Source organism: Molothrus aeneus, chromosome 11 (assembly GCF_037042795.1).
Source record: "Molothrus aeneus isolate 106 chromosome 11, BPBGC_Maene_1.0, whole genome shotgun sequence".
In the NCBI taxonomy this organism is placed as follows: Eukaryota; Metazoa; Chordata; class Aves; order Passeriformes; family Icteridae; genus Molothrus; species Molothrus aeneus.
In genome coordinates, this window is record NC_089656.1 from 8,881,204 (window position 1) to 8,902,962 (window position 21,759).

At 38.3% G+C, this 21,759-nt stretch overlaps 1 protein-coding gene across 1 annotated transcript in view; it reads left to right on the top strand.

Annotated features, from left to right (window-relative positions):
* The window catches only part of TENT4B (terminal nucleotidyltransferase 4B), a 39,124-nt gene extending 17,760 nt beyond the window's left edge, over nt 1-21,364 (top strand). Inside the window, exons 2-12 of the mRNA XM_066557162.1 lie at nt 3,807-3,930; nt 9,034-9,080; nt 11,847-11,967; nt 12,976-13,083; nt 15,064-15,192; nt 16,479-16,692; nt 17,043-17,169; nt 17,270-17,373; nt 18,852-19,039; nt 19,616-19,780; nt 20,984-21,364. Of these exons, the coding sequence (XP_066413259.1) occupies nt 3,807-3,930; nt 9,034-9,080; nt 11,847-11,967; nt 12,976-13,083; nt 15,064-15,192; nt 16,479-16,692; nt 17,043-17,169; nt 17,270-17,373; nt 18,852-19,039; nt 19,616-19,780; nt 20,984-21,163 (1,507 nt within the window). The 3' untranslated portion in view covers nt 21,164-21,364. The remainder of the gene's footprint in view (nt 1-3,806; nt 3,931-9,033; nt 9,081-11,846; nt 11,968-12,975; nt 13,084-15,063; nt 15,193-16,478; nt 16,693-17,042; nt 17,170-17,269; nt 17,374-18,851; nt 19,040-19,615; nt 19,781-20,983) is intronic.
* The last annotated feature ends 395 nt before the right edge of the window (nt 21,365-21,759 follow it).

The following is a 21,759-nucleotide window of genomic DNA, read 5'->3' on the forward strand; positions in this document are numbered from 1 at the left end:
ATATCAAACAGAAATGACATTTTGTTCATACATGATTATTTTTTAATTGATTGCCAGACATGCAGCAAGATTCACACTCCAGAACAATGTCTTATGTAAAGGAGTTTCACATTCCTGAGTTTTACATTTAGAGCCCACAAGTTGTGCTACAAAATAAAGTAAGTTGTGATCAAACTAAGAAAGTAATGTAATGCACTGTGTTCCATGGTACTTGCTCCTCACAAAAGCTGCAGCTTTTCACCTAAGAGACTTGAGTCTCACAGTCTTGTGTTCCTGGTGGGGCCATTCAGTGATGTTACCATGGGAAGTAATTCTTGTGATTTTGCAGCCATAGTTTATTTTTTAATGATGCATTACTGTCCTTCTCAGTGGGACATGAAATTAAATTGAGTGGCTTCATTATAATTCTGTTCTTGCTGTGAAATTCTGATGGAATCAGCTTACCAGACTTGAAAACAGGTGTGATGCAGGTAGAACTTTGTTTTAAAACCTGTTTAGAGAAAAGTGTAGGAGAGCTTTTTATTTTACTTTTCCCTATGTGTTAAGATTTTCTGAAGTACAGGACAAAGATCCACTTGTTTACTCCTATTTGCTGTAACAAAAATGGCAAACTAATGCTCTTGTGAATGGCAGAGAATTCTCTCCATGCATCCTAAGTATGTTTTGAATGTGGTTCAGTATGACTATAAAGCCAAATGAAATACCTTTCAATAGTGTAATCAGGTTTATTACAGTGTAATTTCCTTCTATAAACAAGTCTCCTTTTAAGGACTTTTATCTGAAATTACTGATGAATGTAATGCTATTAAATAATAAAATACTGTTATGATGCCAAAAAGAACATCTCAGTCTCTTTGATCTTCATTTTGGCTAAATATAGAAAATTTCACTAGAGACTTTTGTAAACAGACTCCATTAATCCTAACAAATTGTTTTGAAAAACAGCAACTGTAATAGATGTTGATTAAGACAGTGAATAACCTTGAGTTTTAATTTTCAATACAGCATGAGTTAACTCCACATTAATTGGAGTCACGCCTCTAAGTCATGTTGTACTGCTCTGAAATCCACGTGTGCCTACTTCTGTTTGTCTTGGCTTTAATTAATCATTCCCTTATTTCTTGGCAGCAGCCTGTTATTGGGCAGGGAAATATGGATCCAGGTGTAGTCTTGAGCCCCTGTAGCTTCTGCCTGCCTTCTGCACACCATGGCTCTGTGCAGCACAGGAGGTCCTGGCAGCAGGAGTCTTGCAGCAGATGAAACACAGATATGTCTGTACTGTTTCCAACTGGAGTGCTGATGAGAACTCTCTAGTAGTCTTTAAGCCTTTCTTCTGTCATTGAAAAAGTTCAGATTTCATTCTTTTCTACATGTGCAGTGTTTACTAACATTCTGTGCATGTGTAATGTAGGTTTGTGTGTTTGCAGGTAGCTTAATTTTTTGTTTTGCCACAAAGCTTTTCATGACTACCTAAGAATAAGAGGGATTCCATTCAAAGAAATGCAGACATCTGTTATTTATCTTTAGAAAAAGAAATACATCTGGTTCTGACAACACATCATTATTTTATGTGCTTCTAAAGAATGCAGCAATTGATATAATTATCTGGATTCAGGGTGTCAGTGGAGTTAATAAAGAGCAGTGCCCTGAGAACTGCAGTGTGTGTATGGCTTGGCTCTCTGTGCACTTTGGGGACCTCTTTTCTGATTGCTTTGTTCTTTCAAAGTTCCCTGATGGGACAGGGCAACAATTAACTCCCATAAAGCACGAGCCTGGGAGCAGCTGGGCCCACTAATGATGGGCAGTATGGATTTGTGCTGTGCCATGCATGAATTTCTCCCCAGGGATACTCCCTTGGTATCCTCCCAGTATGTCTCATGCCATTCAGTGCCCTCAGGCGGTGTGCTGTTGCTCCTCGTGGCTCACCGTGCATGTGGGCATTGAGTCCTTGCTGGAAACACTGCCCCAGAGCAGTTCCATGTGCCTTGTGGATGTCACCAGTCTGCTCCAGCTGGTCCAGAGGAGCAGAGGCAGAAATGGGGCTGTGTTTCTTGATCGGTTCCCCACTGTGTAGCCCCTAAAAACAGACCTGACTCCCAGGTCTTCCTGTAAGCTGGTATACCAATTACAGTTGAAACATGATTTTTATTTTCAGGAGGTTAATTATTGGGGGTTTGCCCATTTTCCTTGTTACTTCTGGTTTTGAAAGCTAGATTAATGGTCAAGCATGTGGAAACAAATTAGCAATTCAGTACACGTGACTAGCAGTGAGGACAGAATGAACTTGGTCATTGAAGTGCTCAACTTGTCCTTTATCAGCTATTTCTCACCTGGATCCAGTACTTGCACTGGGAAGATAACAGTGAGAAAGTTTAAATGCCAACACATGGAATAGCAGTGAAGAGTAGAATTGGCTGAGAAGCTGAAGGCAGAGTAGTCAGTCTGGTGTAAGGTGTAAATGTGGTTTGGAATGTGCACAGTAACTCCAGGATGTAAGCTTCCAAGGAAAGCAAGAAAGCAGCTGTAGGAGGAGGTAAGAGATGTCCTCTGTCAGAGGAGTTTTTCTCTTAGCCTTATCTATATAGAGAGTTATGGGAATGGCCACCCCAAGCTGCCAGGCTATTGTGAGTGTTTCCCTAACTTGGGGAGGAGGGAGAGAAGTTTGTGTTGTTCATAACACTGCAATATTGGAAGAACCTCACGCAGGTGGTGTGAGTTCTTTGCCTGCTCTGACTCTGTTAAACACAACTGTTGGATATTTTGATCCGTTTTGTTGACACCCTGTATACAGCTTCCAGTTATTAACATTTGATTTATTTAAGTGTATGTGCAGTAGAGAAGTATTAGATTCCCCATCTCAGCTAAGGGCTTGGTCTTAATAAATTGCTCTCTTCTGGTGGTCCCTCAGAGCTTTAATGAAAGATGCAGTTGTACTTGGTAACTAGAAACAATACATTCTTAAAAGATAACTAGCTATTACTGGAATGGTCATGCAGGAAACAAATGAAATTAATTTAGTTACTCTGTGGCTGGAATTACATTATTAGTCAAGTTGATGATGTGTTTCTAGTACTACAGAAGCACAGAAATTTGTAGCACTGTATGGAGACATTTTTATTTCAGGTCTCCTTACAGGGAAGCTAAACATAACTGACAATGAAAAACACATGTAATATGGTAAATTATATATGGGTTAACTGTCTGTCAGTCACTTATTCTCTGAGCAATTGCTGCTGCATGCATGCTATGTATTTTCTGGGGTTATAGGGGGAGAGTACATTTTTAGTTTATGTGACTTCTATAAGCAGTAAAAGAAGCAGTTTTTCTAGCTCTAGTACTGGCACAATTACTGTCAACTTTTGCAAGCGTGGTACTGAATACAGACTGCTGCCTGAAACTCCCTGCCTGGTGCCAAGGGGCTGACTAGGAAGTGTTTTTGTGAAGTGTGTACTCAGAGCTACAGCTGTGTTCATGGTTGAAGACTGAACCATTTCTGTGTTATGCTGGCATTAAAATAGAGTGTGACTTTTAATGTGAATTGAAGGCACTTGGATTTAGATTTGCTTCCATGCTTTTAGCAAATCAAGTGCAATATTGACCTGTTGGCATAAGAAGTTAATTGGAACTAAATGCTACAAAGTGTTGTGAATGTGGATTTTTTTTAATTGCATGCTGCTCTAAAATTGCCCCTTAATGAAATTGAGAACTAGGAGCTTAAAATATTTTTTGTTAGAATAGTTGATATTTCATTTGCATGTGGATTTTTTTCTGATTCCTTGTTCTTTCTCGTTTTATTTCTTTCTTAGTCTTCATGAAGAAATCATTGACTTTTATAAGTATATGTCTCCCAGACCTGAAGAAGAGAGAATGCGGATGGAAGTGGTGTCCAGAATAGAAAATGTTATCAAAGAGCTCTGGCCTAATGCAGATGTGAGTAGGACACTGTTTTATTTGTTAATATATAAAAGCAACATTTTGTGCCTGTTTACTTTATGGAATATTGAATATTGCAAATGCTGTTTGTTTTTCCATGTTAAACATAAAAATACTTCTGGTGAAATGAGAGGGGTCATCTTTCTTACTCAAATAATACAGGGTAACATTTTCTATCACACATAAGATCAAAGTCAAGTTAGTCCTGCTGTAGTCAAAGAAAAGGCATAAGGTGTGGCAATGTTCAGTCTTGTGAATATTTATTTGATAAGATGAATGGAAACATATCAGACATGCGTGTATACATGTATTGTGTTTAAAAAGATCTTCTGAAACTCCTGTCTTTAGTAGTAGGGCTTTTAGTTCAAAGACTTGTGATCTTGAATAAATCTGTTAAGGTGGTGTACCAGCAATATCATATTATGTAGACCATGGTATTTTTAATGGGCAGTTATACTACATTGATATATTTTACAAATTTAAAAAACTCAGGAGTCTGTGTTTAGGAAGAAACAAATCTCTAGATCTGTGTGCTGAGCTGTGTAATGCCTCTTTCCACTGAAGATGGGTTTTTGCTAGTACATACTCATTGAAAACAAGAGCTTCTCCTATGCAGAGCTGTGGGTTTTTTTGATAAAGGTTGGATTAAAAAGAAGACAGAGAAGTTGCATTTATAAGTCAGTATGGTTTTATGGGGACACAGTTGGGTTTCTGGCATAATTGAATCTATTTTAATTATATTCTTCTCCTAATATTGTGTTCATTTCCAGAATGTAAATTTCAAGCTGTAGTCATCTATTTGTAGAGAACAGTAGCTGAAAATAAGGGCTCGTTAGCCAGAATAGCAAACCAGATTCAGACAGCAGAATCTCTAGTATAAGGAATGCTCTTTGATCCTGCCACAGTAAAAGACAGTGTTTTGACATGAGTGACTTAAATCCACTGTTAATTTCAAATCTTCTTAACCTGTTTTTTGGAATGCCTTTTTAGAAATTGGCAGAATATGACAGAATGTGAATTCTGTATAGGCTCTATGTATGTGTTGTGTGAGTTTGTGTGTAAAATATACTCACATTTTCCAAGAGGTTATTGTTATGGACAATGTATCAGCATCATATGGAAGGAGCACTCTCCCCTCTGTGATTGCTGCCTTTGCACAGCTGGAGGGAGGTGTTTGAGGCATTACTCCACGGATCTGGCAATTTTCTCTTTGAGCAAATGCAGTAACCTTTCCATGGGAACTGTGTAAGAGAGCAGCATGTGCCACAGGTGTTGCACAGCTCTCCTCTAGCCCAGTGAGACAGTCAGGTGGACCCTAATCAAGAGCAGGAGTAGTGGTCTGGCAGGCAATAGTGTAGGGAACAGTGTGGGTGCCCCACCCTGTGAGTGCCTTGGAGGAGAGGATTTCACCAAAACCACTGAGGCTTCAGCCTAGAGATGTTGCAATTTCCTAGGCAAGTTTGTGTGCTGCAAACTTAACTAGTCTAATGGGGTGAATGGATTTATTACCAGGGGATCTCTCTTTGTTACCACTAGCACTTTGAGTGGGGCACAAGAACATACTGCTTCCAGAGATACTCTGTGGGACAGGCTTGATCTGTAAAAGTCTTTTGTATTAAAAGTAACTTTTTATGTACATATGTAACATACATGTGTGTATGTGTAACTTTGCATCCTTGAGAAAATTGTCTTTCCTTAAGCTGCTGAAAGGTTTTTGTTCCCCCCAGGTATTTAAGGAGGGGAAGGAAATTACATGTCCTACCACAAGCGACAGCTGACCACGGGGCTTAGCTGTAATGTGACTGAGAGGAAGCACACACTGTGTAGTTGAAAAACTAAAGTTCACTTTTCAATTAGTGCCACTTAAATCTGCCAGGACTGTCTTTCTCCACTGTGCTTGAAAATGTTAGAGAGCAAGAGCGTGCCAGTTCCTTTTTCTCAAGTCAGTAACTGTTCTTCAAAGCCCAACTGCATTTTGTCTGCAGTTGTTACGTTGAGGAAGAATTCTCCTTTTGTATGTCCTTCCGTTTTCTGGAGTCTGAAAGGGAACTGAATGGTGACAACAGCATTACTGTGGTGTTATTTTTCTAAAACTTATTTTGCTAGATCAGCTTGGGAACTGAACTGCTGAACTCAACTGTGTCTGACTTGGACAGTCTCTTGTAATTTTTCAGTCCTTTGAGTTAATCACTAACCTTTTGACAATCTGTGTTGGTTTAGCTACTTCTAAGATTCAGGTTTTGGGTACATGCTCTGGGAAGGTGGAGTGTTACCTGGTCCAATGTCCTCAGCTCTAGCTGTAGTGTAAAGTGATGAGTTAATGTTTAAGCTGTTCATTTTGAGTAGTTGATACAGCCAAACCAGCTTAAATAAACTTGGAAGTTAAACATACACATTTAGCTTGTAGTTTCTCACTAAACACATAGGTAAGATATAAAAAATATATAAATACATAAAAATCCAATACTAAGAAAAGAAAAATAGGGCTTCATGTATTTAAATGTACAGAGAATGTACATGTGGAATGTGCCTGAGCACATCCTTTTTTTTCCCCCTCCCCTCCCTGTTCCACTTAGGAAAAGGCTGAAAAAGCAGATGGAGGGGGGATAAAACTAGGTATCCTAAACTGTTACTTTATTTATAGAAGTTAGCAATTGTGTCATTTGCTCTCTTACTCAAGGGAATGTGCTTAGAAGGAAACATTCCTAGTAAGTGAGAACTGTTCTTGGCATCAGCAGGGCTCTGACCATAAGAAACACTTTAATTACGCTGAAACCAAACAACCCAAAACATTTAAATGAAAACTTTTTAAGACAAATGTAGAAAAATTTGGCTACTAAACAAATAAGTACTTAAGCAGTTGAATTTAGGATACATTTGTAGTGATATCTCAGCTTCATGTCCATGTGACCACATAGATTTGAAAAGAGGGAATGTTATATATTTCACACACTTAAATTATGAAGATACTAAGATTGAGAATGAAGGTAGAAAGATGAACTCTATTTAGTTCAACCAACTTCAGAAAATTCTACTGAAAGCTGTAGAAGAAAGGGAAATTAAATTGGCTGTGGATGGGTTTTTTGTTGTTTTGACAGAGGGATTTTGGTACCAGAAATTTACCATGCTTTTGTGGATTTCCAAGTTCTCTTGTGCTTAATGAGCCTATATTTGGACACATACTGTTACTAAAGCTCCTTCAGGAACTGTGGAATTTAATATGAACAAGTTCACAGAAGTGTGGGATAAACAGTAACAATAACCTAGAGGAGCAGGAGTCATTACACTACTGTGAAGACTGAAGGTATTTTATGAGTGCAAATACAGATCTCTGTCCACAAGCAATAAAAACATGATCAGCAGCATTGGCACACCACAAAAACTAATGCTTACATCTCAAGTCATAATAGTGTTCTGGTTTGGGATGCTTTCAATGCATGCATGGCTACAGTGCTTCAACAATTTAAATTCCAAATCGATAATAAATCAAAATCCTTTAAAATTTGTGTCTGATTTCTCCACTCTTCCTCTTTTGTCTTTCCAGTTTTTGTGAGAGAGTGGTTGAAATGTGGGTGTGGTTTTCTTTTTTAATAGTTCAGTGTTTCTCATACTCCAGATTATTGTAGAAGAGCAGATGTTGTCTCATTCCTTTTGGTAAAGGTCATATATGTTGTATCAGTAAGTTTATGAATACTTTCAGGGTTGTTTATTCATTAAAGGCTCTCTTTGCTGTTCAGCTGAACACACTATTTTGTTTGATATTGTGAAAGCACATTTAGTTTTTTCCAAACCCATCAGTGGCTGTTTTATTGTGCAAAAGCACTTTTCTGGTGTTTTTGGTGCCCGAATGAATCCTGGTTTGACTGAATCCACTTTCACAGAGGATACTTTTATTACTACCCTGGATAAACATAGTGATTATTATTATTATTACATTCTTAGTTTTGTGATGCCTTTATGCTTTTGTACAATATTGATGTTCATGCTGTGGCACCTCTCACAGTCTTTGGCAGTTTGAGAAGCTATGAACTTTCAATATTAAGTTGTGTATGTACTTTTCATTGGGCTTGGGGTGAGGGGCTAAGAGGAGTGAAGTGATAAAAAATAATCAGAAAGAAGCACTCAAACTGCTTCTTAGTCTACTAAAGTATTAAGGCACTTGCAAAACATCATCTTTTCTTGTCTCCCCCTTTTTCTTATCCTGAAGGGGAAAAACATAAAAAGTGGGTCACTTGACATACAAATAGGTGGCAATCAAGCTGGTGTATGAGACTCATTAAAGCAGAATACTCAAGTCTGTTTAAGATGGCTTCAGGAAACACATCAGAAGAATGGCTGAAAATGAGCCCAAATGTGTAGATATTTTTTACTTTGAAGTCTCCCCAACCCCCCTTTGAGGCTCAGCACATGAATCTGACCTCCCTGCAAGGCTTGGCTAAGTAATGAGAGCGTGGTTTTGGACAGCTTACAGGGGAAACCTGATGGTTTACACCTCCAGTGCTAGTAAAAATCCAGCATAACAAAGTGATTCTGTGGGATGTGAAGCTCTCTGAAACTTCTGTTTGTTGTTTAAGCAGAAATAGAGTTGTGCTACTTGCTTTGTAATGCAGGAAAAAAAAAGGGGCATGATGGAATTGATTTTTTTTAAGTATGCAAAGCAATGCAAATATGTTAAACTTCGAAATGCTTAAATACTGAGAGGTATACTTTGGAATGTGTACACAAAAATCAAATTAAACTGATACTGTTTTTCTTAAATATTCTGTCATCGTTAAGCATTTCAAAATCTTGAGTTCTGGGTTTTTGACATATTTGGTCATGGGAACAATTTTTACATTGCAAAGCAGTTGTTTATTAGAAAAGCCAAAGTTATTAATGTTTTATGAGTAAAACAATGAGGATCAGCTGCTTCTAGTACATTGAAGATGTGTATGCTTTAACAGAAGTGTTCAGTGCCTGTTAGCAATACCAAAATCTACCAATGGAGGGTAGCAATAGCCAGCCTTTACAAGCAGCTTGATAAACTTTGTCTTTTGAAGCCTGAAAAATTTCTTAATTCATCCTATATGTTTTCTTATATATCCTTTTCTTGTGTTTCAGGTGCAGATATTTGGAAGTTTTAAAACTGGTTTATATTTACCTACAAGGTTAGTAATTTTTCAGTGTAAATTCTACACAAAAGTAAAGTAACTTGTTGGACTTGTAACCCTGGGGTCATTTATCTGCTCTCCCAGGATCTGTATTACTTGTGTCAATACTTGTTATGCTAAGCAAGTGTTAAGCTATTAGTTCTCTGCAAAGTGTATAGAAATGCAATAAATAAGACTATTGACTGTAACACGTGTCTCTATAGATCTTGCATGTATCAGTAGAAGGTTCTGAATTACCATGTGGTCAGAAAAGGCTTATGTTGGAATTTGGCTTCATTAATACAAAAAGATGATGTTGGCCCTAAAAGAAAAGCTAACTTTATCTCCACAGATGACTAAACTGAAACCTTTAACATAATGTTGTTAATATTAGTCCTGAAGAGAAAATGTTACAACAGAATTGGGTTTTTTCTTTCAGTCTTCTTTTGTGAAATCTGTACAATAGTCAACATCTACCTTTTTTACTACCAAATTTACTGCTAGTTTTTAAAAAGAGTCTTTAAGCAGTGACACTGGTATCTTCTGTGTAGAAATTCTGAGTATTTATGACAACTAAATAGAAATGGAGTGAAAGGCTTACATGGCTGTAGGGGATAAACACATTTAAATAGCATAAATCTGAGGATAACTTTTGAACTGAGTTCCATACTTTGGGAACAGGAGAACATCTAGTACTGACTGCAGGTGAGGGATATCCTCATCAATGTTTCATCTCTATTTGTAAAAGAAAGAACCTGACAGATGCTTTAGTTTCTGCTTTAGTTTCAGGAGTTGTAAGGAAGTCTAATTTCTCACTTTTTGTTTGTAAAGCCAAAAGTGAGGTGTACAAATACTCACTGTTTTCACATTTGGCCTCATTCCTGGCCTTATTAAAATTTATTTTAAATAGGCTTAATTAAATATGATTTGATGCTGGTAATGCTAGAGATCTATTCCTGGCCACTTGATGGATATTTTACTATATTTGCTTGATTGTTTTGAAACAGATATAACAAAAATGCTTTTCTGCTGTCATATACTGCCTTTCTTGAGTATTTGTTTCAGGTGAGGTTTTGGGGGAGAGCAAATGCAGATACTTCAAATGTAGTACATAAACCCACAAAAAACCTTCCTGTGGCAGTGCTTGCCAAACTTTTAAAATACTCATCATCTGTGTGTTGGTCATTAATTCACTGTTGCCTTCTATCAGAGCTTCCCTCTGCCCTAGGTTTTCCCTACCTCTCAGTTTATTTAGATCTCAGGCCCTGGGGTTCAGACATGCCTGAAGTGTTTTTTTAATGCTGTGTCTCTGTTGGGATTTGCTCTGTATCCATTAGCTTAAGCTGCTGCTGAAGGTTTGGGCACACAGTGGCTTTGCTGGTGCATCTCTGTGTCCCTTTGCAGGCAGTGTCTGTGCTCAAGGTGGCAACAGAGCTGCTTTTTCTCTCTTGGTGCGCATCAGGAAAATGTCTCCTGTTTTTAACTGTCAGCAGAGGGTTTAACACTAATTTACTTTAGAAGAGACATGTCCAGCAGCATTTCCTGCTCTCCAAGCCAGTTTTGAGCACCTTTCTGGAAGTGGCAGGTGCTGCCTGTCCTTGTCAGCCCAGGGGTCTGTGGCTGAACTGCTGCTTCAGGGGACAGCTCCTCTAGTGCAGATGCAGTTTCTTTGGGATTGTTAAAGCAGTGGTGTTTGTCAATCAGCAGATCTATAGAATCTGTTGCAGGGGGAAGTATTTCTAAACTTTTTTGTGTTTTCTGTTACACAGTTTCCCATATCATTGAAGCACCCTGCTAGCATAACTATAGGGTTGTTTGCACACTCACCTCCTCTGTGTTCCTGGCCAAGCAGGAGAATCAAAGGACTTGGGGAGCAAGGAGGGAGAAGCTCAGAATCTCACAGTAGCCCTCCATGGCTCAGATGTGACACCAGCCACCTTTTGAGTTTGAGTTCAGGGATTGGATTAGGGTGTCAGCTTCCTGTGTAATGAAATGGTTTGGTGTGTGCATAGGGAGGAAGTGCAGTAAGATGGAGACACCCCTTCAAGGAGCTGAGTTAATGAGTGAAGTTAATTAGTGGCTTGATCTTATTTAATAGCTTATTGCTTCCTGAAGTCCAAGTTGCCATGTTTTCTTCTCACTTGCCTTGTCCCTGTTCTTGGTAATACAGGCCAGCAGCTTACCCTGTGCCCTCTGGTGCTCTGATCATCCAGAAAACCAACTCAGAGATGCAAAGAGGCAGGAAATTACCCCAGAATATTCTGTGGGTTCTTTAAAGGAGTGAAGAAGGTTTCTGCCAGACCCATTAATAGGTTGAACTGATTTGCTGTGGATTAGGCAAACACGAGACCTGGAGCAAAGGAGGAGACCAGGTCATACATGTGGGGGTAGAGGATGGGAAACAGGACTTTTCCTTTTGGTGTCAGGCTGTTAAATCAACATTCCTGAAGAATACAGCCCAAAGGTGGTGATTCACAACAAGTTCATTTCTTGCTCTGAATCACTCCAGAGAAGCTGATACCTCTCTGCTCACAATGTGGCCTGAGGAGTCTAATTTTAGGCTTTGCAGCCTAATTGATTTATGTTTATCTGTCCCCTCCTCCAAGTAACCTGAAATGGTCTGTATTTCCCCAAGTGTAAGAGTTTCCTCAGAAAAATCAGAATTAATTATTTGGTTCAGCTATGTTCTGTCAGCTTTATCCGAGTTATGTATAGATGTCAGTTGTTTTTATTTTAAGTGTATCATTCTTTTAATTTGAATAAATATTTTTTTTTCCATTTCAGTGATATTGATTTAGTTGTGTTTGGAAAATGGGAGACATTACCTCTTTGGACCCTGGAAGAAGCTCTTAGAAAGCACAATGTAGCAGATGAAAACTCAGTAAAGGTTTTAGATAAAGCAACTGTAAGTTTGGGGGAAGAGGGTATTCTCTTGTTTTAAGCTAAATTTTTAATCAAAGAAAGATGTTGGTTAAAAGAATGAATTTTTATAAGCAGAAACTTATTTTGTATATTAAATTTGAAATAGAACATAAAGAACTTTTTTATTTAGTATGATTTTTACTACTGACAAAATAATTGATACTGCAATAACAAAGCATTTTTTCTATTGTGGAAATTGTCTGATATTTGATACGCACAACATGTTGCTTTTAAGAGAGATTGGACTAGTCAGTGTTGTGCATTGGTGTTTTTAAACCAGTGCATTTCTGGACTGAGTTTTTACATAAGTAAGTAATTTTTCTTGCAAGTAAGCAGGTATAATCAGTTTTCACATAGAAGTACTAAGTACAGCATTGTCTAAATAGGTAGTGGTATGTCTTGCAAAAAATAGATTAATTCCATTCTAATTTCCTACCTTTTGCTAATTGTAAGAGTATTGGGATATCTAAGTCATAGCTGTTATTGGTAGAGAGAGGTAATTGGATGGTCACTCAGGTGGAGGCACATCAGAATACTCTCCATATCTCGTACTTCTCAATTGAAGTTCATTTTGGTGAGGAAGTGATGACCCCGGTGACATGAGTTGTGTAATTTCTGATGTCTCCAGGACCATTTCTCTGTGTTTCTCCAGTGTTTGTCTCCCTCTGGTGTCTGTGGTCTCCGCCAGAGCTGAGCTGCTGCAACAGCAACTCACCCAAACCAGTCCAAAATAAATCACCTGGAAGCTGAAGCATTAAGTTCTGTTCAGCAGGACAGTAAATTGAAAATAGTGTTTATGAGTTAGAAAAGCCAAGTTTATGTAAACAGATTGGCAAGGCAATGAGTTCATAAATAGGAGTCCTGATTTCACTGCCTACCTCCTCTCTATAAATTCATAAAAAACTTCAGGTTTGCTGGTGTATATAAGTCATAAATGAAACCGAGTATGTCTTGGAAATCTGTATTGACTTATTATATCTTTTATTTGCAGGTACCTATTATTAAACTGACAGATTCCTTCACTGAAGTAAAAGTTGATATAAGCTTTAATGTACAGAATGGGGTTAAAGCAGCCCAGCTCATCAAAGATTTTATCGAGGTTAGGCAACACTCTCATGGAACTACACGCTGAGTATTTGATAACTTAATTTTATTTTGTTTTACTTTAACTGCATCCTTACTAGAGAAACACTTTTACTCTGTTGTTTTTTGTTGTCTGATATTGCTGAGGGATGGTCTTAAGTTGTAGATATATTGCCTTAAAAAGCATGAAGATACTAAAATAGAAGAATAAAATGTGGCGTCGGTTTAATGGTACAATTATTAAGAAAAATGCACTATTCCCTGTTTTAAGTGTTCTGCTCTTTTAACTGCAGTTCATTTAGCTCTGCACTTCTGAATTTCAAGATGGGAGATAGTCTTCTCATGGAAGCCTGAGAGCATTTCTGCGTGTGAAAGCATAGAAAATCAAGTTGCCTGGGTTACTTGTGACCCTCTGGCCTTGGGTCAGGAGGCACAGGATCTGTGCCCCTGGGGTTGGAGCAGGAGCTGTCTGTGGCAGCAGGGACAAGGCTGCAGCCCCGTGTTACCCCAGCCCAAAGAGCAGAGCAGGTCTGGTGCCAGTAGCTGGGGCAGGGAAGTGGCCAGGGAGGATGTGCAGGCTGTGGGTAGGGTCAGGATCAGGGTCAGGGTCAGGATGAGCAGCAGTGCAGGTGGATCAGGCTGACAGTGCAGGGAAGCAGCTCTCAGCAGAGTGGAGGCACTCCCAGCAAGGCTCCCCACGTGGTGCTTTCCCACAGGGCTGTTCTCCCTGCAGGCTGAGCCAAGGCTGTGCAGCTGTGCCCCAGCACAGCTGGCCTTGAGCACGGACAGCTGAGGAGGGGGTGGCACAGGCTGCTGTGCTGCTCTGGAGGGTCCTTTGTTTGACTTGGAGAAAACTTGCTGCGTTCTTGCCAAGTGACTTTGTTGGTGTTCTTGAGGCACTCTCTATGTAACACATGCAGGGCATTCTCTTGGCTCTTATTTTGTCCCACAAACCTTCAGTACCTAACTGAGATGTCATATTTGGCATTAGGCTTGGAAATGCCTCTTTCTCTTCATCCAGGTTATTTAGGAAATCCGAGGCAGTTGGAGCCTTTATTAAGGGTGTGCAGTTTTCCAAGAAAAATCCCATATTTAAATTTTGGTATATACTGGTATTCAACACTTCAGCTTGTGACTGGAAGTTTTTAATAGTTCAAAATCTTCAGTTAGATAGTTAAATAGGGCTATTCAGTTAAATAGGGCTCCCAATACTCACCATGAGGCTCCTGCAGAGAGGTTCTTGTCAAAATTCTTCTTTCCCTTTAATCTTTTTGCGGTCACAGACATAGTGATCCACATTTCATCTGTGACACTAAGGAACTTTTTGGCTCTGTGTTGATAAGAGCAGTGATCTTATTAAGCCTCTTTTGCCCCTCCCCTGTGAGGGGTGTACAGAGTGCAGCCATAGCCCAGCCTCCACTGCTGTCCCAAAGGTCTGTGTTCACCAGACCTCTTAGGGGAATCCATGCAGATAAACCCTTTAAAGGACCAGTTACCCAAAGGTATTTTGCTTGATTGAAAATGTTGCCTGGGTGTAATAATTTTGAAGGGCTTTCTTTAACTCTGGGCATCTGAAGTACTTGCAGGACAGAAATCTCAGTACACTTTGAGCTACCTCTCAATTGCAGCAAGAAGGTTTTGTTACAGATGTCAATATCTCCACAGTTGTTCCTTTGCTATACTTTTCACTTGTATGAGAAAAGTGTATATATATGTGTGTGTATATATATATATATATATATTCAACCCAAATACTTGTGATTTTACAATGTAATAACTCTTTTCTGTTGTTAATATCTGCCACCAGAGTCAAGCAGGTAAAATACCTGTGTTGATTATAGGCAGGGCATTGGCTCTTCTCCACAGTTACTAAAAATGATAGGTTAGATTAATGATAGTTACCTTAAAGACAAAATATAATAAAACATGGTTTCAATATGCTCTCCATTGTATGCATGCATCACAGTATTGTAACAGCTTTGTTTTTCTCTTTCAGAAATATCCTGTGTTACCATTTCTAGTTTTAGTATTGAAACAGTTCCTGTTGCAGAGGGACCTTAATGAAGTATTTACAGGTGGAATTGGTTCTTATAGTCTCTTTTTAATGGCTGTCAGTTTCCTTCAGGTAAGTTCAATGGAATCTATCAATGCCATTGGTGCCTAAGGACATCACCTTAAGAAGGAATTTGATCAACCCTCAAATTTAATCATTTAAGCTATCATTTTTTGGGGTTGCACCCCCTTTTCATTTAAAATTAGATATGTCCCATCTATCTTCTGTTCCTTCTCTGATGCTGGTACTTTTGGTACTAAAGGTGTTTGGAACATCTGTTGGTGTACCAATGCCAGGCACTGATACATATGATTTTGATACACATGATATGACATGTGTCATTCATGGTAAAACAACTTGAATATTGTATAACTTGCTTGGAAGAAGTTCCATAAGGTTGGTGTTAGCTGCAGCTGTCCTTTATAACAGTCCTGATTGGTCTCCAGGTCACACACCCTGTATGTGCTTTCACAAATGCAGTGTAATCTTGGTTCTCTGGGTTACTAAGCTGATAGCACACAAACATATTTTACAACTTTCTCTTAAATCTAATAGAACAAAATGCGTGAGCTAAATCTATATTGTTGTGCCTGGGAGAGGGAAATACTGGACAAATATGAAGTAGCTGATTTCTGGCTGTATCAGCCCTGTTATTTTCCTGAACTAATGTTATGTATAACTGTTTTTGCAAGTTTATGTCCATACTTTTCCAGACTGTAATTACTCTAAAACCTGAGCCTGGAACTGGAGCTTGGTGTTTGCTGAGTGCCTTTGCAGTTCCCTGCTGAGCACAGAGGAAATAAGAGCAACATGCATATAGTTTAAAACCAAAATCTCTCCTAATCCATTTTTTTTCTTATGTTGAGTAACAGCACTTCCATATGCTCATTAAAAAATAATTTTAAAAAAAGTTAAATTTCATATCTCTTACAACTCTGAGCTGGTTTTGTCCACTCAGGCTGCCTCTCAGGCTGCTCACTTAATAGTAGAGGGGATCCTGTGTATAGCTGTGCACATGGGAAGTCTGTATTTGTATTGCAGACCCAGGTTTGTGAGGTGCAAATATCTGCTTTTTCACAAGAACCCTGCCATTAGTGCTGGAAGTTCACTTATTGGACTAAAAGTTCAAATGCACAAAGATTAGTGTTTGACAGCCTTTTTTGAAGAGGTAATTATTTTATAAAAGTTGTCATAGCATCTTGTTTTAAAGATGCAAAACTGCTTTATCAAGGGAAAATACTTTATTTAGACATATCTAGTTTATTATTTTTTATTGCTGTATTGAGACATGTTTTCTGTGAAAAAGAGAAGAACTTGAAGTCTTAAAAGAATGAATTTTTTTTCTCTCTTCTTAATAGCTGCATCCCAGGGAAGATGCCTGTATGCCCAATGCCAACTATGGTGTTCTTTTAATAGAGTTTTTTGAATTATATGGACGTCACTTCAATTATCTGAAGACTGGAATCCGAATAAAGGATGGTGGCTCTTATGTTGCCAAGGATGAAGTGCAGAAAAGCATGTTGGATGGCTACAGACCATCAATGCTCTACATTGAGGATCCATTACAGCCAGGTATCCTCAGAAACCAAAATGGAATAGCACTACTATTAAATGTTTAATAGATGCACTGCAGGATTTTTTTTCTCTTCATATATTGTACTTGTACCCAGAGAATTGCTGGTCTGGACTTCTTTGCATCTAAATCCCTGTAGATCTTTTAAGCTGTTTATGCTAAATAAATAAATAAATAAATAAATAAATAAATAAATAAAATTTCTGCTTTATGCTAATCCTCTTCTACAAGAGATGGCTGCAGTTAGTTGGTACTTAAGGGCAATTTTTAAAACAGATAACTGTCTCCTGCCTGAAAGGTGAAAACCACAGTTTCAATCTTACTCATTTGTTTATATTCTTATTTTAAGGTAATGATGTTGGGAGGAGTTCCTATGGTGCCATGCAAGTGAAGCAGGCTTTTGATTATGCCTATGTTGTTCTGAGCCATGCTGTTTCCCCAATAGCTAAATATTATCCTAACAACGAAACAGAAAGGTAAAGTCTGCAAGTCTAAATCTCAGACATTCATTGCTTACATTTTTCTGTGTCTAAAAATTCATTGTGGTGATTTGGTTTTTTTGTTCCTGGTTTGCAGTATATTAGGGAGAATAATTAGAGTAACACAAGAAGTGGCCACATACAGAGACTGGATATCCAAGCAGTGGGGAATGCAAAGCAGAACAGAATCTTCATGTAATGGTGAGTTCTGACTCAGCAGGGATGAGGGGGAAACTTCCTGCACATTTTGCTTGTGTAGATTGTATTGTTGCTTTTGCCTCACATAAGTCTATGTGTAGCAGTTCTTCTTTTTTTTCAGTATTCATGTCTTTTCATCCAGAAAAGTCAGATTTGTACAAGAGTAAAATGTCCCCATCTTTATTGTACTATAATAGATTTGGTTAGTAGAGAGATCTGTAAAGAGTGCTGCCTTCCAAAAAGAGACTTTGGAAAAACTTCCAATTTAAATTACCACATTGTCAGTGTCATGCTTCCTTTGTCCTTTAAATGTGGACGAGGTTTTAACAAGAATTGCTGGGCATGCTAGTTTATATCTGAATCCTTAAATTCTGCATTTTTACTAGTAATTTTAAAGTCTAACATACGGTATGTGTAAGGAAGCAATGCTTAAGCCAGGATTCACTATGTAAGTGGAATAAGTCTTTTATCAGAAAGTCTTGAAATGTCAATCACAATCTTGTTTTTAACAAATGGAAACACAAAATCTAGCCAGAGAACTTGGTGACAATGCCCCTTGGAATCATCTTTAATCCATTGCCCATCTTCTGACTTCAGCAGCCAGTTGCCACCCTCTTTTGGTGCAGGTGTATCTGCTGTCTGGAAGTTTTTTTAACTAGAATTAATTTTCATACTCTCCAGTTAATTTTAGAATGTTTCCTGTCAGAAGTGTTCTCTTGTTAGCGATTAATCAGAGAGGATGTTTCAAGGACCTGTTCTTTTGGCTAGGCTGGGATTTTTTTAAACTTGTTTTTAGAACTTGTGTGAGTGATTTGTCAGCTGGATGTACTCTGTGCCATTGGAGCTGTCACCCTGCAGGCCCTGAGCCCCATCACCTCCCTTTGAGCTGCCTTTGGCACAGACATCATGTAAATCTCTACCTCCTAAGTGTCTTATTTCAAATAGAACAGCAATCAAAAAAGAAAAATAACCCTGTATTAAGGAAGTAATGGTGACAGTAACAGTGGTTGTCTTGTTGATTTAGTTCAGATCTAAGTTCCAAATTTTTTTTTTTTAAGGCAGAGCTTAGTGATATATGAGAGTTCTGTATCTTGAATTTTCAGTGGAGGAAATCCTACAAAGCAATGAGGCTTATTTGGTATTCTTCTGATCCTAGAAGCTCCAGCAGAAGGAAAATTGAAGTTACTGAGTATTGGGCATATAGGAACAGAATTTATATCTCTGTATTTGAGTGCTGTTGAAGTGTGGCACAAAACAATCTGCAGCAGCACATCTGAACTTTGTTGCTGCCTTCTTTCACATCTGCTGTCCCTAATTTCCATCTCAAGCCATGGACAATGCTCAGTACATTAATGTTAATGTCCACGTGTTACTGTGGATGTAACATGTATTTTGTATCTTAGGGGCTATATTAAAAAACCCCAAGGCAACATATTTTTGCATTTAAATGTGTGGTGATGCTTCTGTTTTGTTTTTACTAGGTAATGGAGTAACCTTGATAGTAGATACTCAGCAGCTGGACAAATGCAACAATAATCTTGCTGAAGAGAATGAAGCACTGGGAAAACCTAGAAATAAAACTTCAGAAACACTTAGTAAACATTCTTCAAATTCTTCATCAGGTCCTTTATCATCATCATCATCTACATTGTCCAGCTCTAGTGATGTAGTAAGTACTGGAAGTTTTCTGACTGTGCTTTTAAAAATTTCTTTGAGTTTTTTCCCCTCTGATTTATATTGTCACAAAATACATTTTGGGAGCTCACAATCCTAGTCAATTAATTCATCCAGAATCCTAACTTGCATAAGATGTTAATTCTTATGCAATTTCTACACATACAAGTTGCAGTGTGTTTTTGACACAATACATGTAGAAAGTGAATATATAGACACAAAGATCCACAGCCCTCTTTTCTCTGGGAAAACTGTATTTCAAAAGTAAAACAGACTGGTAATCCTAAGCCACATGCTTTAAAAAACAAACAGGCCAAAAGCTTTGAAAAAGATATATTTGGGAATTTTACTTAAAAAATAAAAGGCAAATCTCAAAACCAGAATCATACATCAATACATCTTTAAATCTGTTTTACATGATAAGAATTCTGGATTGAAAGAATTTTAATATCTAGTAAAATAAACAAGTTTTCAGTTTTGTCCACTGTTAACTTTATTTTTAAAAGAAAATTCACTTTTAGAAATACTCACTCTTAAGAAAAGCTCACTAATCCTTTACATTTTCCTGAAGGATTCTGATGGAACACCTTGCAAAACCTCTAAACAGTTGAGTTGTCGTCAGTCTACCACAAACAGAGTGGGGTCACAAGAAGTGTCACTGGAATCCTCCCAGTCAAGTGGGAAAACACAAAATAGCCAAACAGCCAATACATCCAGCAACACGAACAAATCTCAGGTTTGTGAAATGTTTGAAAACAACAACTGTGTAGATTATTTGAATATTACACATATCCTCCATGGAAGGGTAACTTGTTCTGGAAAGGGAGCACTGCATTTTTCACCTCCCTTTTGCCCCATTAAAAAGCTTCCAGCACTGATTGTATCTAAAGCCACCTGGTTCTCTGTTAAGCTTGCACAGATGAATTTGCAACCGTGGCTTTCCCAACTTTAAAACAGATGAAGTTGGTCTGGCTTGTACACCAAATTTGCCAGAGGTATTCAGCTGTGTTGCACCCATTTCCTCCTTTGCAAAAAGCACATCAGTCCAGTTTTGATTGCAAAATACGAGAGATGAGGTGTGCCTACACTCAGTGAAAGCAGTTAGCAAAAATGTGTGTTTAGAACTCTGACTGACTGCTCTTTTAGCTGTTGATACTTGTTGATCTGTCTTCCACTAAGGGAGGTGAAGATTCTTTGTGATATGTGACATTCACCCTCATTTTCCCCTATAGCCAAACATCATCCTTATGATGACACCTATCAGAGCTTATGCATTTAGGAGATTTTCCAACTGAGGAATGCTTCAGTATTCTGAAAATATTCTATGCCTCTATATACAGTATACCCTGGATGTATGCAGTTTAAATTCTTACGCTTTTTCAGAAATTGGGTCTTAATGTTTGAAACATAGTCCAGAACCTTCTGGAATACTTTCCTTGAAAATAATTCTGAAGAAATGCCTCTTACCTGCTGATGATCTGTCCTCTAACAAGACAATTCACACACCTGGCCTTGGCTATACTGTGAGTGTGTGTTTGTATTATTGGGCAGAACTAATTCCAGGCTGGAACGTGCATGCCCATGATCTCATCTCTGAAAAGATGGGGTATGTCAGATCATGGGCATGCACAGATTTGAACAATCTTCCTGTGTTATCTTGGATTATGGACATTTCTGTAAAATACCTTTATACTTTCCAAAATTCCAAGTGCTCTGCTCCTCTTGTTAGGGGCTGGAGAGGAACATTTGTTTGCAACCACCCAGAGAGATGGGTGGGAGATTGGCCCTGCAGTGCTGTCTCAGGTTCCTTCTGCCATGGCAGGTTTTCAGGTGTGCTGTTCTCAGGAGTCAGCATGCTGGTTGTGCAGGAGCAGGGCTGTGTGACTGCCAGGCTTTATCCACTGCAGGGATTATTGACCATGTTCTCTTTCCTCCACAGCACGGATCTGCACGGTTATTTCGCTCCTCTAACAAAGGCTTCCAAGGTCCAACAAACTCAAGCCATGGTACCTCAGTCACAAACAAACAGCACCAAGGCAGCAAATCACACCATCAGTTTTTCCACGGCAAAAAGAGGAAACACAAGAGGGATGCAGCCCTGTCAGACCTTTGTAGATAGTTGCCTACTTTATGACTGTTCTTCTGTGTGCAATGATCTCATGCTACAGGATAGTTTGATAGTGACTCCTTGGATCTCTTCTGGAGCTTCAGACTGTTCAGACATAGATTAGCAACTGCATTTTTTTTTCCCAGCTCGCCACGGAACGGAACATGAAGATTGATCACTGCAAAAAAAAAAAAAAAAAAAAAAAAGAAAAAAAAAGAGAAAAAATGGAAAAAAAAGGAAAAAATTAATTTTTTTAAATGAGGAAAAAGGCTGCTCATTTGATAAGTCATATGCTACAACAGGGTCATTTAGGATATAAAAGCTTGAATGTAAAATAAATGTATTTCCCATCAGCTCATGCTGACCTGTAGAGATAGTACTCAGTGTGTCTAGGGGGTGGTAACAAACAAATAAAACACAAAAAATAGGAAAAAAAAGGCAAAAAATTGTATTTTGAGGGAAACCCAGCCTTTAAAGGTGAAAGTAATTTGTGCATGATTTTTTAATTATTTTTGCATATACTTACCATTTTATTGTGTATATATAGATGACCATATAGGAAAACTGACATTTGTAATAGTGGATTTGTTAATACTTTTTACATAACA